At 40.4% G+C, this 12,949-nt stretch overlaps 1 protein-coding gene across 4 annotated transcripts in view; it reads right to left on the bottom strand.

The window, feature by feature from the left end:
* Positions 1–12,949, bottom strand: part of P4HA1 (prolyl 4-hydroxylase subunit alpha 1) — an 83,807-nt gene that overhangs the window by 15,550 nt on the left and 55,308 nt on the right. For all 4 annotated transcript variants that reach the window (XM_080642114.1, XM_080642116.1, XM_080642113.1 and 1 more), the window contains exon 10: positions 6,672–6,771. In XM_080642114.1, coding sequence (XP_080498240.1) covers positions 6,672–6,771 — 100 coding nt within the window. The remainder of the gene's footprint in view (positions 1–6,671; positions 6,772–12,949) is intronic.

Genomic DNA, 12,949 nt, shown 5'->3' on the forward strand with positions numbered 1-12,949 from the left:
TTAACTGGGGAGGCCGACCCACTGGGCCATATAGGAAACCTAGCACACAAATCTACCCTACCAACTCAGGGAAGCAGTGAAAATGCGGCGTGAAAGAAACAGATCACAAACGAAAGAAATGGAGGAAAACAAACGACTGGATATAGAATTCAAAACCATGGTTATAAGGCTTTTCAAGAATATCCTAGAAAAGGCCGATAAATATAACGAGACCCTTAAAGATATGAAAAAGGACCAACTAGAAATTAAACATACACTGACTGAAATAAAAAATATTATACAGAGACCCAGAAACAGACTAGATGAACACAAGAATCAAGTCAAAGAATTGAAATACAAAGAAGCAAAAAACACTCAACCGAAAAAGCAAAAAGAAAAAAAAAATCCAAAATGTTGAAGATAGTGTAAGAAGACTCTGAGACAACTTCAAGCGTACCAACATCAGAATTATGGGGGTGCCAGAAGAAGAGAGAGAGCAAGATACTGAAAACCTATTTGAAGAAATAATGACCGAAAACTTCCCCCACCTGGTGAAAGAAATAGACTTACAAGTCCAGGAAGTGCACAGAACCCCAAACAAAAGGAATCCAAAGAGGACCACACCAAGACACATCATAATTAAAATGCCAAGAGCAAAAGACAAAGAGAGAACATTAAAAGCAGCAAGACAAAAACAGTTAATTACCTACAAGGGAGCACCCATATGACTGTCAGCTGATTTCTCAACAGAAACGATGCAGGCCAGACGGGAGTGGCAAGAAATTTTCAATGTGATGAATAGCAAGAACCTACAACCAAGATTACTCTACCCAGCAAAGCTATCATTCAGAATTGAAGGGCAGACAAAGAGCTTCACAGATAAGAAAAAGCTAAAGGAGTTCATCACCACCAAACCAGTATTATATGAAATGCTGAAAGGTATTCTTAAAGAAGAGGAAGAAGAAAAAAGTAAAGATAAAAATTATGAACAACAAATACATATCTATCAACAAGTGAACCTAAAAATCAAGTGAATTAAAAACCTGAGGAACAGAATAATCTGGTGAATATAATAGAATCAGGGGCATAGAAAGGGAGTGGACTGATAATTCTCAGGGTGAAAGGGGTAGCGGGGGGCTCAGGAAGAGACTGGACAAAAATCATACACCTATGGATGAGGACAGTGGAGGGGAGGTAAGGGCAGAAGGTGAGTTGGGGTGGGAACCGGGTGGAGGGGAGCTATGGGGGGAAAAAGGAGAAACAAATGTAATAATCTGAATAAAGATTTATTAAAATAAAAAAAATAAAGTCACCCAGCCAAAATAAATAAATAAATAAATAAATAAATAAATAAATAAATAAATAAAGGCAGTCCTGCTTTGCCCAATTCCAAAATGCACAAATCTCAGATAACACTGTTAGCTAACCATTAACACCAGACCCCAACACACAGTTGAAATTTCAGTTACCATGTACATTGTAATGTATAAAGTACAAATGTCACTGCAAGGTCTTCAGTCCCCAGGTTCCTATGTAAATAACAGCTGCACATCATGATCAATGACCAATCACATCCCTTCTTTCAAAGTCTATCCGTGATTATCACTGCACATCTATTATGCGATATAACATACTGAATAACATACTGGATGAATAACATGCAGACAGCAAATCATGCAATTATGTTGCCTCCTTATCTCCCAGGGAAAACCCGTGTGATATTTTACAAGAATATATAATTGGAAAAGGGAATTGCCCAACAAAGGTAAAGTACAACAGAAATGGAAAGCAATAATGGTTTAAGTAAAATTCAAATCAAACTTAAATGGAGATTTAGAAGAAATAGCTATAGGAAATGCTTCTACTTTTGCTGTTCAAAAACTCTATACATATTTTGATGATAGCCATGGAGTAGGTGGAAGCTACACTCACCTCCTCCCAGTGCCAAACCAGATTTACAGCTAAATTTTAGAGCAATCAACCTAAATAATCAGCTACACGGAAGTATTATCACAAAGGATTTACAGAAGAAGCCACAGAGAGACTGGTAGGAGGGCTCAGACACGAAAAGGGCTAGCCCCTGCACCCACAGGTGGCAGCTGAGAATCTGAAGGGATATCTTGGCTGCAAAAGTCCTCCGTGAGGAGTATGGGCCTCACCAATGCAGGATCCCTAACCGAGACCCAAGAGCCAGGAAGAGGAGCCCACATAGCATCTGGCTGTGAAAAGCAGCTGGGACTCTGTCATACTGGAAGGAGGAGGAGTCCGCTAGAAACCAGGCGCTCTCTTCAAGGGTCAATGCACAGGAACTTGTTCTCAGACACCTGGGGCTCTGGTAGAGGGAAGGTGACTCAGGGCGTAGGGGAGTCAATAAGAGATCTGGGTGGCATGGCCCTAAGGTCCCTATGCTGAGTCCCTATCCCACACCGCCCTCAGGCGCCATCGTCCCAGGGTCAAGCACTCCTATTCTTACAGCATCAGCTGGGGAGTGCACTAGCCCAGTCCTCCAACTACTGGCACCACCCTGCTGAGCTCTAGACCTGCAGAAAGATCTGCTGGCTGCACCAACCAGACCTTTGGTGCACTTTTTCTAGAGAAGCGAATGGCAGAGACTCAGACAGTCATTGAGCTGTGTAGCTTTGAAACGGGGGCCATTCTTCCCCCACTCCCACACTCAGCTGGTGCCCACCTACCTGATGTTTTCCTTACGACTCCCAGTGGCCCTCCCTGCTTAGCTCAGTCCCACAGGGGGATCAGAGTGCTGCTCAGGGCTGGGACCTTCAGTGTGTGTCTTCCTGGGAGGCTCTTGTTCAGGACTCAGGCAGGTGCTGGGTTGTGTGGCTATGGTGCAAGGTGCCATTTTTACCCCCAACCCCCTAAGTTGAGCCAGTACTATGGCTCCAACAGGAGACTCATTTGACCTGTCCTTCTAGCTCTGTCCTGCTGATCTTGCTCCTGCACTCCTCCTGGGAGAGCTAGGGTTAGAGACTCTAGCAGAGACTGAGAAGTATGGCTGTGGAGTAGGGGCCACTTTCCCCCCAATAACTGCCTGACCATGCTGCCTCCAAGCAGGAGACCCACTAGCCCTGTCCTCCCAACCCCAGTCACTCTGTCCCATGGAGCTCATGCCTATTGGAAGGGTCTGTGGGTAGCAGTCAGCCTGTGCCCACCCTACTCTTTCTTCAGAAGGCTCTCAAGGAAGACCAGGCAACCTCAGGGGGTGGTGGAGTAGCCAACAGGTAGATGTGGACCTTAGCGTGCCTTGGACCTTTTATTGATCTGCCTCCAGCTCAAAGCTAGACAAAGCCAACCCTTATTCACAGCTTGGTCCCTCCCGCGCACACTCAGGCCCAGAAGAGGCAGCCACAAACAGCAAATTGCATGGTAGCTCCAGACAGGTATCCCAGGCAGCATCTGACATCAACCTGTACCAGAACCCCACCCAAGTGGACCCAGAACCAACACAACCAATAGTGGGCTTTAGACCACACCAGAGTTCACCCAACTAGCCACACAAGTGCCACACCCTAAGAGGGGTCCTGCTAGGCACCAGACCCTGCTGGGAACAACTCCACCTCAGGGGAAGCCTCTGCACAGTGGCTGCATACACTGTGATTGAGATCTTTCCTTATGGACAGCCAGCCTGAGGGTTAACCCCACCCAAAACCAAACCAGCAGCATTCAAGACTCAACTACAACAGGAGGGTGCACACAATCCACACAAGAGATATTCCTGGAGCACTCAGTTCAAGTGATCTAGAAGATTGCGCCTCTGAGCCTCATAAGACACCTACAACATAAAACCACCATATCAAGTTTGGGAGTCGTAGCAGATATACCTAATACATAGAGACAAACCAAAAAAAAGCAGACAAAATGGGGAGATAAACATGCCCCACATGAAAGAACAAGAGAAATCTCCAGAAAAAGAATTAAATGAAATGGAAGTAACCAAGATACCAGATGCAGAGTTCAAAACAATGGCTATAAGGATGCTCAAGGACCTTAAGGGAAGAATGGATGATCTAGGTGAAAATAAACAAAGAGATAGTAAACATTAAAAAGGACATAGGCCCAGTCAGCGTAGCTCAGTGGTTGAGCATTGACCTATGAACCAGGAGGTCACAGTTCAATTCCCAGTCAGGCCACATGCCCGGGTTGTGGGCTTGATCCCCAGTGTGGTGCATGCAGGAAGCAGCCAATCAATGATTCTCTCTTGTCACTGATGTTTCTCTCTTTCTCCCTCTACCCTCCTCTCTGAAATCTATAAATATATAAAAAAATAAAATCTTGCCATCTGCAACAAACCTAGAGGGTATTGTGCTAAGAATGAAGACAAAGAATGAAGGTCCCAGCCCAGATGCCATATGATTTCACTTAAATGTGGAAGCTAAAAAAGAAGATAAATGAACAATTGGAACAGAAATAGACTCATAGATACAAAGAACATTTTAATAGTTGTCAGATGGGAGAGGGATTAGCAGGATGGGTAAAAAAGGAGGAGGGATTAAGAATACAAACTAGTAATTACAGAATAGTCATGGGGATATAAAGTACAGCATAGGGAACATAGCCAATAATATTGTAATAACTATTTATGGTGTCAGATGGCTACTAAATTTATCACTTCTAATCATTGGGTTGTACACCTGAATGTAATATAATATTGTACATCAACTTTAATTAAAAAATAAAAAACTATTGCCCTGGCTGGGTCACTAAGTTGGTTGAAGTATCATCCCAATATACTAAGGTTGCAGGTTCAATCCCTGGTCAGGGCACATAAAAGCAGCAACCAATGAATGTATGAATGGGTGAAGCAACAAACTGATGTTTTTCTCTCTCTCTTCCCCTAAAAACCAATCGATCAATAAATTTTTAAAAAGTTATTAAAAAGAAAAAAGTATAAAAAATATATGTAGGATAAATATGTATAGGATGTGTGTGTGTATATACTGTGAAAAAACCCACATTTGCGATTCATGAGAAGAGGTAAAAATAACAACATTAACAGCAGTTTGAAAGAAGTTGATTTCAATGCTCATGGATGACTTTGTGGGGCTCAAGACTTCAGTGGAAGTACCTGCAGATGTGGTGGATATAGCACAAGAACTAGAATTAGAAGTGAAGCCTGAAGATGTGACTAAATTGCTGCAATCTCATGATAATGAGATACTGCAATTTCAGGTGTTGCTTTTTATGGATGAGCAAAGAATGTTGAGATGACAACAAAGGTTTTAGAATATTACATATACTTAACTGATAAAGCAGAGGCAGGATCTGAGAGATTGACTCCAATTTTGAAAGAAGTTCTACTAGGGTTAAAATGCTATCAAACAACAGTGCTTGCTACAGTGAAATCATTCATGAAAGGAAGAGCCCATCAATGTGGCAAACTTCACCGCTGTCTTATTTTAAGAAATTGCCACAGCCACCATGATCAGTTAACAGTCATTTTAAACACTGAGGCAAGATCCTCCAACAAGCAGCAAAAATACTGCTGAAAACTCAAATAGGTTAGCATTTTTAGCAATAAAGTATTTTTAAATTAAGGAATGTACATTGCTTTGTAGATATAATGCTACTGTACACCTAAGAGACTATGTATAGTGTAAACATTAATATGCACTAGGAGACAAAAAATTGGTGTGAGGTTACTTTATTGTGATATTTGCTTTATTGCTGTGATCTGGAACCAAACCCATAATATCTGCAAGGTATGCCTGTACTTAAAGTATATGAGGTTTCTCTCTGGGGTAATGAAAACATTCTGGAATTAGACAGTATTGGTGGTTGCCAGGTCCTCTTTCCGGTAACAAAACCAGTGTAAATCTTATGGTACATGAATTATGTCTCAACAGAAAAGAGAAGAAAAAAAAAATTTTTTTTTAAAAAAAGAACTGCCTTGCCCTAGCTGGTTTGGCTCAGTGGATAGAGCGTTGGCCTGCGGACTGAAGGGTCCCGGGTTCGATTCCGGTCAAGGGCATGTACCTTGGTTGCGGGCACATCCCCAGTGGGAGGTGTGCAGGAGGCAGCTGATCGATGTTTCTCTCTCATCGATGTTTCTCACTCTCTATCCCTCTCCCTTCTTCTCTGTAAAAAAAATCAATAAAATATATTTAAAAAAAAAAAAAAAAAAGAACTGCCTTGGTTACCTGACAGGCCTAGGAATGAAAAGTACACACATTATAGTGTGCTTAATAAATATTAGTGTTACATTTTTCTCATTTCCCTATAAATTTATACTCAACAGTAAGAGTTTTTAATGTTTTTTTAATATTTTTTATTGATTTTTGAGAGGAGAGCAGAGGGAGAGAGAGAGATAGAAACATTAATGATGACAGAGAATCATTGATGGGCTGACTCCTGCGCAGCCCCTACTGGGGATCGAGCCCACAACCCGGGCTTGTGCCCTTGACTGGAATCAAACCTGAGACCCTTCTGTCCGTAGGCTGGTGCTCTACCCACTAAGCCAAACCAGCTAGGGCAAGAGTTTTTCATGTTTTGATAAATTTTAACACAGAACAATCATATAATTTTCCCACTGATTATTAAAATCACTATTTGTGATTAAATTGAGTACTGCCTGTGCAGTGTCAGAAAATCTCATCTGAAGCATCTTTTGAAAAAGTGTAAAGTTAACTTAAGGATAGTGTGATAGCATATAATTCAGGGCTAATGTGATTACCCACCTGTAATTCCTCTGCTGTGGAAACATCTAGTCCTGTTAGATCTTGTATTCTCATATTAATTCGAGACACCACAGGGTTTTCATAGCCAGAGAGCCAGGCACTAAGAACAAGAAGAAATAGTCTTATTGATAATGTTTCAATACATGAAGACCAATAGCTGTCATTCAAAAAGCTGAAATGCATGGGACAATAAGTCCTTATCTATAGGCATTTAGTTGATTTGCTTGTTTAATATGATTTTTACTAATGAATGTTGCATTTTTTACAAAAACATGTTATATTGTACAGTTAGAAGCTGGAAAGGAAAATTAACCTCATTATGGTTTCTATGAAAATAAGTGGATTAATGTAAGAAGGCTATAGAGTGCTATTTACATTGAGAATTTTTTTTTTTTTTGTAAATTCTGGAAAAATCCATACCAAACTTAAAACAACTGTTCCTTCTAGGTAAGGTATGGGAATTGACTGGAGTGGAGGTCATAGGGTTTGAGGCCTGATTTATACAATGCTAATATAAGAAAAAAATTTCACGTTAATTGCATAAATAAAATTTTGTTTTGTTTTGTTTTGTTAATCCTTACCCAAGGATATTTTTTCCATTGACTTTTTTTTTTTTTAGAGAGAGAGAAAGTGGAAGGGAGAGAGGAAGGGAAGGGAGAGAGAGAGAAAAAAACATCTATGTGAAAGAGACACACCAACTGGTTGTCTCCTGCATGTGCCCAGATCAGGGCAGGGATTGAACCTGCAACCCAGGTATGTGTCCTTAACTGGGAATCAAACCCGAGACCCTTGGGTTCATTGCCGACACTCCAACCACTGAGCAACACCAGCCAGGGCTCAATATATTCTTGCTAAAAGCTGAAATTCAACTGTCTGGCAAAAACACAATCATGAATGAATTTTTTTGCTCCACACTTACACCTGTGTCATGGATCCCTACTGAAGAAAGTCATGAAACAGGGTGGGTATGTTCCACTAGAAATAATGAGCACCAACTTCAAAGGGCCTGCCTTTACTTTCACTCCCTCCTATACTCTGAACCCAACCACCTCAGCCTCTCCCTTCACTCAAAAGATAGCATATCATCTACCTACATTTGCATCTACCTGTTCCTTTTACTTCATTCTAGTTCCTTCATTCCAGTTCCAAGAGATTTCTCTCCATTATCTAAAGCGAATCCTCTGCTTTAGATTCTACTATCTCCTACATTTTAGGAGCCATAAATCACTGATTAGTCCTTTCTCTATTATATAATTAACTTCCCTTCTCTATAATTCCTCCCACAGCTTTTAACTGAGCTTAAGTCTCTCCCATTAAATAAATAAATAAAAGTTTTCCCCTTAACTCATCTCTTTCCAGCTGCCAACCTCTTTCTCCTCCCTCTTCAAGTCAACTTTTTCAGAGACTCCTCATTTCTCAATCTATTCCATCAAAATTTTTCTTATTATCACCCATAACTCTACTAACTAGATTTTCCAATTCTCGTTGTATTTGCTCTTCCAGTAACATATCACAATGTCCGTCCTTCTTAAAACTCTCCTCGCTCACTCATTCTCCCAGTATCCCTTCAGTCTCTGGCTGCTCCCTCCAGGTCTCCCTTATAGCCTCTACCACTACATCCTGCCTCCCTGCCCTCCCCCGCAATGCTGTGCCCAGCATCACTTCAAAAACATGCTTCCTCTAGCCCTAAGGCTAGTGGCACATGCTCTTCTCTCTGCCCAAAATAGTCTTTCACTTGGCAAAGTGAAGCTTTTGGATTATCACCCTTGTCATCTCTTCTTCCTTGACTCTTCCCCATGCCATGCTCTGTCAAAGCTTCCTAATTTTTGTTTTTTTGAGGAAGAGGAAGGAGGAAGTGGTTACTACTAATCATAACATGAAAATGATGTGACATGAGAGTGCTATAAAATTTACATTTCTCACATCCATTTCAGAGGAATATATATTAGGGTTCTTTTTCATGGACTGACTTCATTCAGTAAAATCATTTTTTAAATAGTAACATTTTCTCAACTGTGGTATGAAGTTGTCAGAAAGACCACTATAAAATCTATAATAATAATAATAATTGACAGGATAAGAACCACATTAATGTACCCTTTTCATTGGTAAGGCAATTGTTTGCTATGAGTGCCACAATGATTAGCAATTTTCTCCTTAAGTAACAGATACTCAATTGTTCAAGACAGAAATGAGTTCTCTAATTTTGCCCTCTTTTGGAGCACAAGCAAATATCTGTTTTTTGCATATGTAGGGAAATATTGTAAAGTGCAGCTTTTGTAGTCATCTAAATTTTTCCCTCACAATTAAACAGTGGTAATTGTTAGAAATATACCTTTGTAACATTTACAGTTTTTAAAATAGCAAGACTTCTAAATAACTTCTCAAAACTAGCTTTCTGTTTTGGCACATAACCTATGACATTACACATTTGATATGCATTTTTGTAATTTCTTTTATTGACTATACTCTGCCCTCAATAAGGGTTATTATTGTGGTTTCAAACATTTTTACATGTTACAGACGTTCAGATAAGTTTTCATTTCACTGAACTGAGTTTTTTTTCACTCAGGTACTTATGGAAGGGGTTTGAGCACACACATATTTGCATACATATATGTGTATATGTATTTTTAAAGTAAGTTACTTGTACCATTAAAATAAAACTAGACTCCAGGGCCAACTATGAGAAACAATTTTTCTTCCTTAGAAATCCTTTTCTAGGTTGAGAAGGTTAAGTACTGTTTGCTGAAGGATTTTTTTGAGGCTATCATCTTTTTATCATCTATTAACACCACATTGCCATGTCTTACTGCCTACATGCATGTCCACTTCCTCAGCAGCACAGCTTCTTAAAGCAGCGATTTTCAACTGAATTTTTAAACATGCAACACCTGACTAGTCAGGGGCACTGACCTCTCTCCCCTTAGACCAGCCGTGGGCAAACTACGGCCCGTGGGCCGGATCCAGCCCGTTCGGCTGTTCTATCCGGCCTGCGGAGCCAAAAGAGCGGAGGGTTCTCTTGCTCTCCCCTCCGCTCCTTTACTTTGAATTTATGTTAGTTCACACAAACACTCCATCCATGCTTTTGTTCCGGCCCTCCGGTCCAGTTTAAGAACCCATTGTGGCCCTCGAGTCAAAAAGTTTGCCCACCCCTGCCTTAGACTGTCAAATAAAAAGTAAATTTTAAAAAGAACACCTGCCAACACAATAGCCATCCAGTGTGAATGAGTCCAAATTATACCTTTTTGGTCAGATCAACAAAAAACATTTTTTGTTGTGCCACAGAATTTTAGTAATTAGTTTGTGTGTGCCATGAAGTGAAAAGGTTTGAAAATCGCATCTTACAGTACTGTGTCAGAAACAGGATGTTGTTGACTTAAGCACCCAATGCTGTTTGCATCTTTCAGTAACTTTCATTCTCCACTTTAGGCCCAATCTTGATACCAAAATAACTATCAACAAAGCTCAAAAATAGCTTCCTCTGTAGAACACCCAATGTTTCTATGCCTCTATGCACTCTGAATAGCTATACACCTTCACTCCAACCCCTCTGCCTTTCCTACTACAACTACATCTCCAGAGAACGCTGCTTCCACTTACCCAGCTGTGAATGCTGCCCTCCATCTGTAGCCCTGCGTTATTTCAGAACCATGGTCTTTCGGTCTAGGGACATCTGCCAGCACAATGTTATCTACCACAGCCCAGATCATCTATGACAGGTCATCCACCCCATTCCCATATGCTGCAGGGATCAGAGCACCCCATCCCAGTGGGGACCCTCTTCAGCCTATTTCCTCAAAAGGTTGAGGTCTTGTTGGCACACCACTTCTTTCCCAGAAGTGTCTTTGCCTGCATATACTCTTAACATTTTCTTTGATGAAATGAAATAAAATTCTTTATACCTTTGATACTTCACAGATCACTGTGACTTTGGTGGGCACCTGCTGAATGCTACTATGGGCCTCTCCCTAGTGGTAGGGAGGGTGGAGAACGGTGCCCTTAAAGCCCTAGAATGATCTTGGGCTTTTCACCGCCTCCATTAATCTCGGAGCTGGCAACTGCCTGCAGCCGGCAGCTCTTTGGGAAGAGGCTAGCTTCATGCACCTGACAGTAGAGCAGGCAGCTGCCCCTATATGTTCTTATAGTAGTATATATCCTTCCTTTGTAGCACTTATCACAGTAATTGTACATTAATTTGTTATTCGATTAAGGTAAGATGTCTTCATTTAACTACTAGTTCCCAATACATGTAAATGCTGCCTGATTTTGCTCATCACTTTATCTGCAGAACCTATTACAGTGCTTGGCACACAGAAAATTCTCAATAAATATTTGTTGAATAAATGAATGACTCCTGAAGACTTCTTAGAACTAATCTAAGACTTATTCTATTTTAGCATAATTATTTATCTGGTGATCTCTTGCAAATTTATTGGGAATGGCTGAGTAGAATGTTTCAGTGTAGCAGAAATAGGAAGGATCCAAGAATTCTATTGTTATGAAGGATGTAGTTGATAAATATACTAAGAACTTATTTCTCCCAAAATCTGACCAAATTTCTAATGTAGTATGGAAGTATGTAGAACTAATATACTAGGATAATGTACCTATGTTTTCTGCCTGTCAATAATTTGATATTATTAACTTTATAAGCAACCAACTACTGACATAATTTTTATAGATAACTGCAACAAAAGATTGGCAAGTGGTCTAATATAGTGTCAAACTATTTTTTTAAATATTTTTTTATTGATTTCAGAGAGGAAGGGAGAGATACAGAGACACAGAAACGTCAATGATGAGAGAGAATCATTGACTGGCTGCCTCCTGCAAGACCCTTACTGGGGATGGAGCCTACAACCGGGCACACTGGAATCAGGCTGACGCTCTATCCACTGAGCCAAACCAGCTAGGGCTAACTACATCTTGATAAGACATTTCCTATTCCATAGTGGAACCTAACACCCACAGAGAACCTGCTTTCTACTTCGGATATCTTCAACATCCTTTCTACCAGCAATATTTAAGCAGCTATTCTTACACTTTCTATTGTACTTTGATGAAAGCAATGTTCTTCAGCCTCTCAGAGACTGGATCATCTATCTATGCTTTTATCAACCCTTTCTCACCCCATCGGCCTATTTCAGCAGTTACTGCCTCCCTGTTATGTTCATCTTTTCCTTGACAGTGCTTGCTCATTCTTCAGTCTGAAGTCTCCTGCTACCCAGAAGAACACCTTCCCTTTGCCATTCTAGCAACTACCATTTCAGTCTTTTACTTTACACTTTGCAAAAGCAAGAAATGCTTGTTATAGTCAACAAATGGTTCTGGGACACTGGATAAGCACATTCAAAAGAAAGAAGTTAGACCTGTAACTCTCACCATATGGAAAGTAATTAAGGAGGTTTTAAAGACAAATGTAAGAGCTAAATATCATTAGCCACCCAGAAAATGCAAAGCGTCCCGCCCCACCCCCAGCTTCTCAACACCTGTGTATGCAAATTAACCCTCCATCTTTGTTGGGTTAATTTGCATACTCACTCCTGAATGGCTGGTGGGCATCGTGAAGGTATGGTCAATTTGCATCTTACTCTTTTATTAGCGTAGATGTTTTAAAGTATCACTGGAATGCTTTCTTTGAGTAAGGAGCAATATTCTCACACTGCATGACTATATTTCTAATACATTAGTAAGGAAGGCATGCTCACATAAACAGACAATACCATTTTGGAGGTTTTAAAGACTGTTACAAAACCCCCCAAAATATGAGTGATATAATTTGAATACTATCACTACCTTCTTCTTCTAAGTCAACAGATATGAAAATGAACATTTTACAATCAGCTAACAAAACCACTGTGTGATTTTTTAAAAATCTTCACCCGAGGATATTTTTCCATTGATTTTCAGAGAGAACTGAAGAGAAAGGGAAAGACAGAGAGAAATATCGATGTGAGAGAAACACATTGATTGGTTGCCTCCTACATGCACCCCAACCAGGGTCTGGGCTGGGAGGAGCCTGCAACCAAGGTACAGGCAGTCCTTGGGTTACGTTGGACTCGAGGTACATCATTTCGTGGTTACGTCACCATCTCCCATTTATTTATTAAAAAAAATAAAAGTATGTACGTATGTGCTTTGTTTTTTATTATTTATTTACCACAAGTAAAGATCAGGAATTGTTGACCTTTTTAAATTTTTTTTACTGTTTCACTTCATTACTGCTGTGTATGTGCTCCATGTGAGTGACGTAGGTGCTTATGTAGGTGGGTTCC

The sequence above is a fragment of the Plecotus auritus genome (assembly GCF_963455305.1).
Source record: "Plecotus auritus genome assembly, chromosome: 9".
NCBI classification, from domain to species: Eukaryota; Metazoa; Chordata; class Mammalia; order Chiroptera; family Vespertilionidae; genus Plecotus; species Plecotus auritus.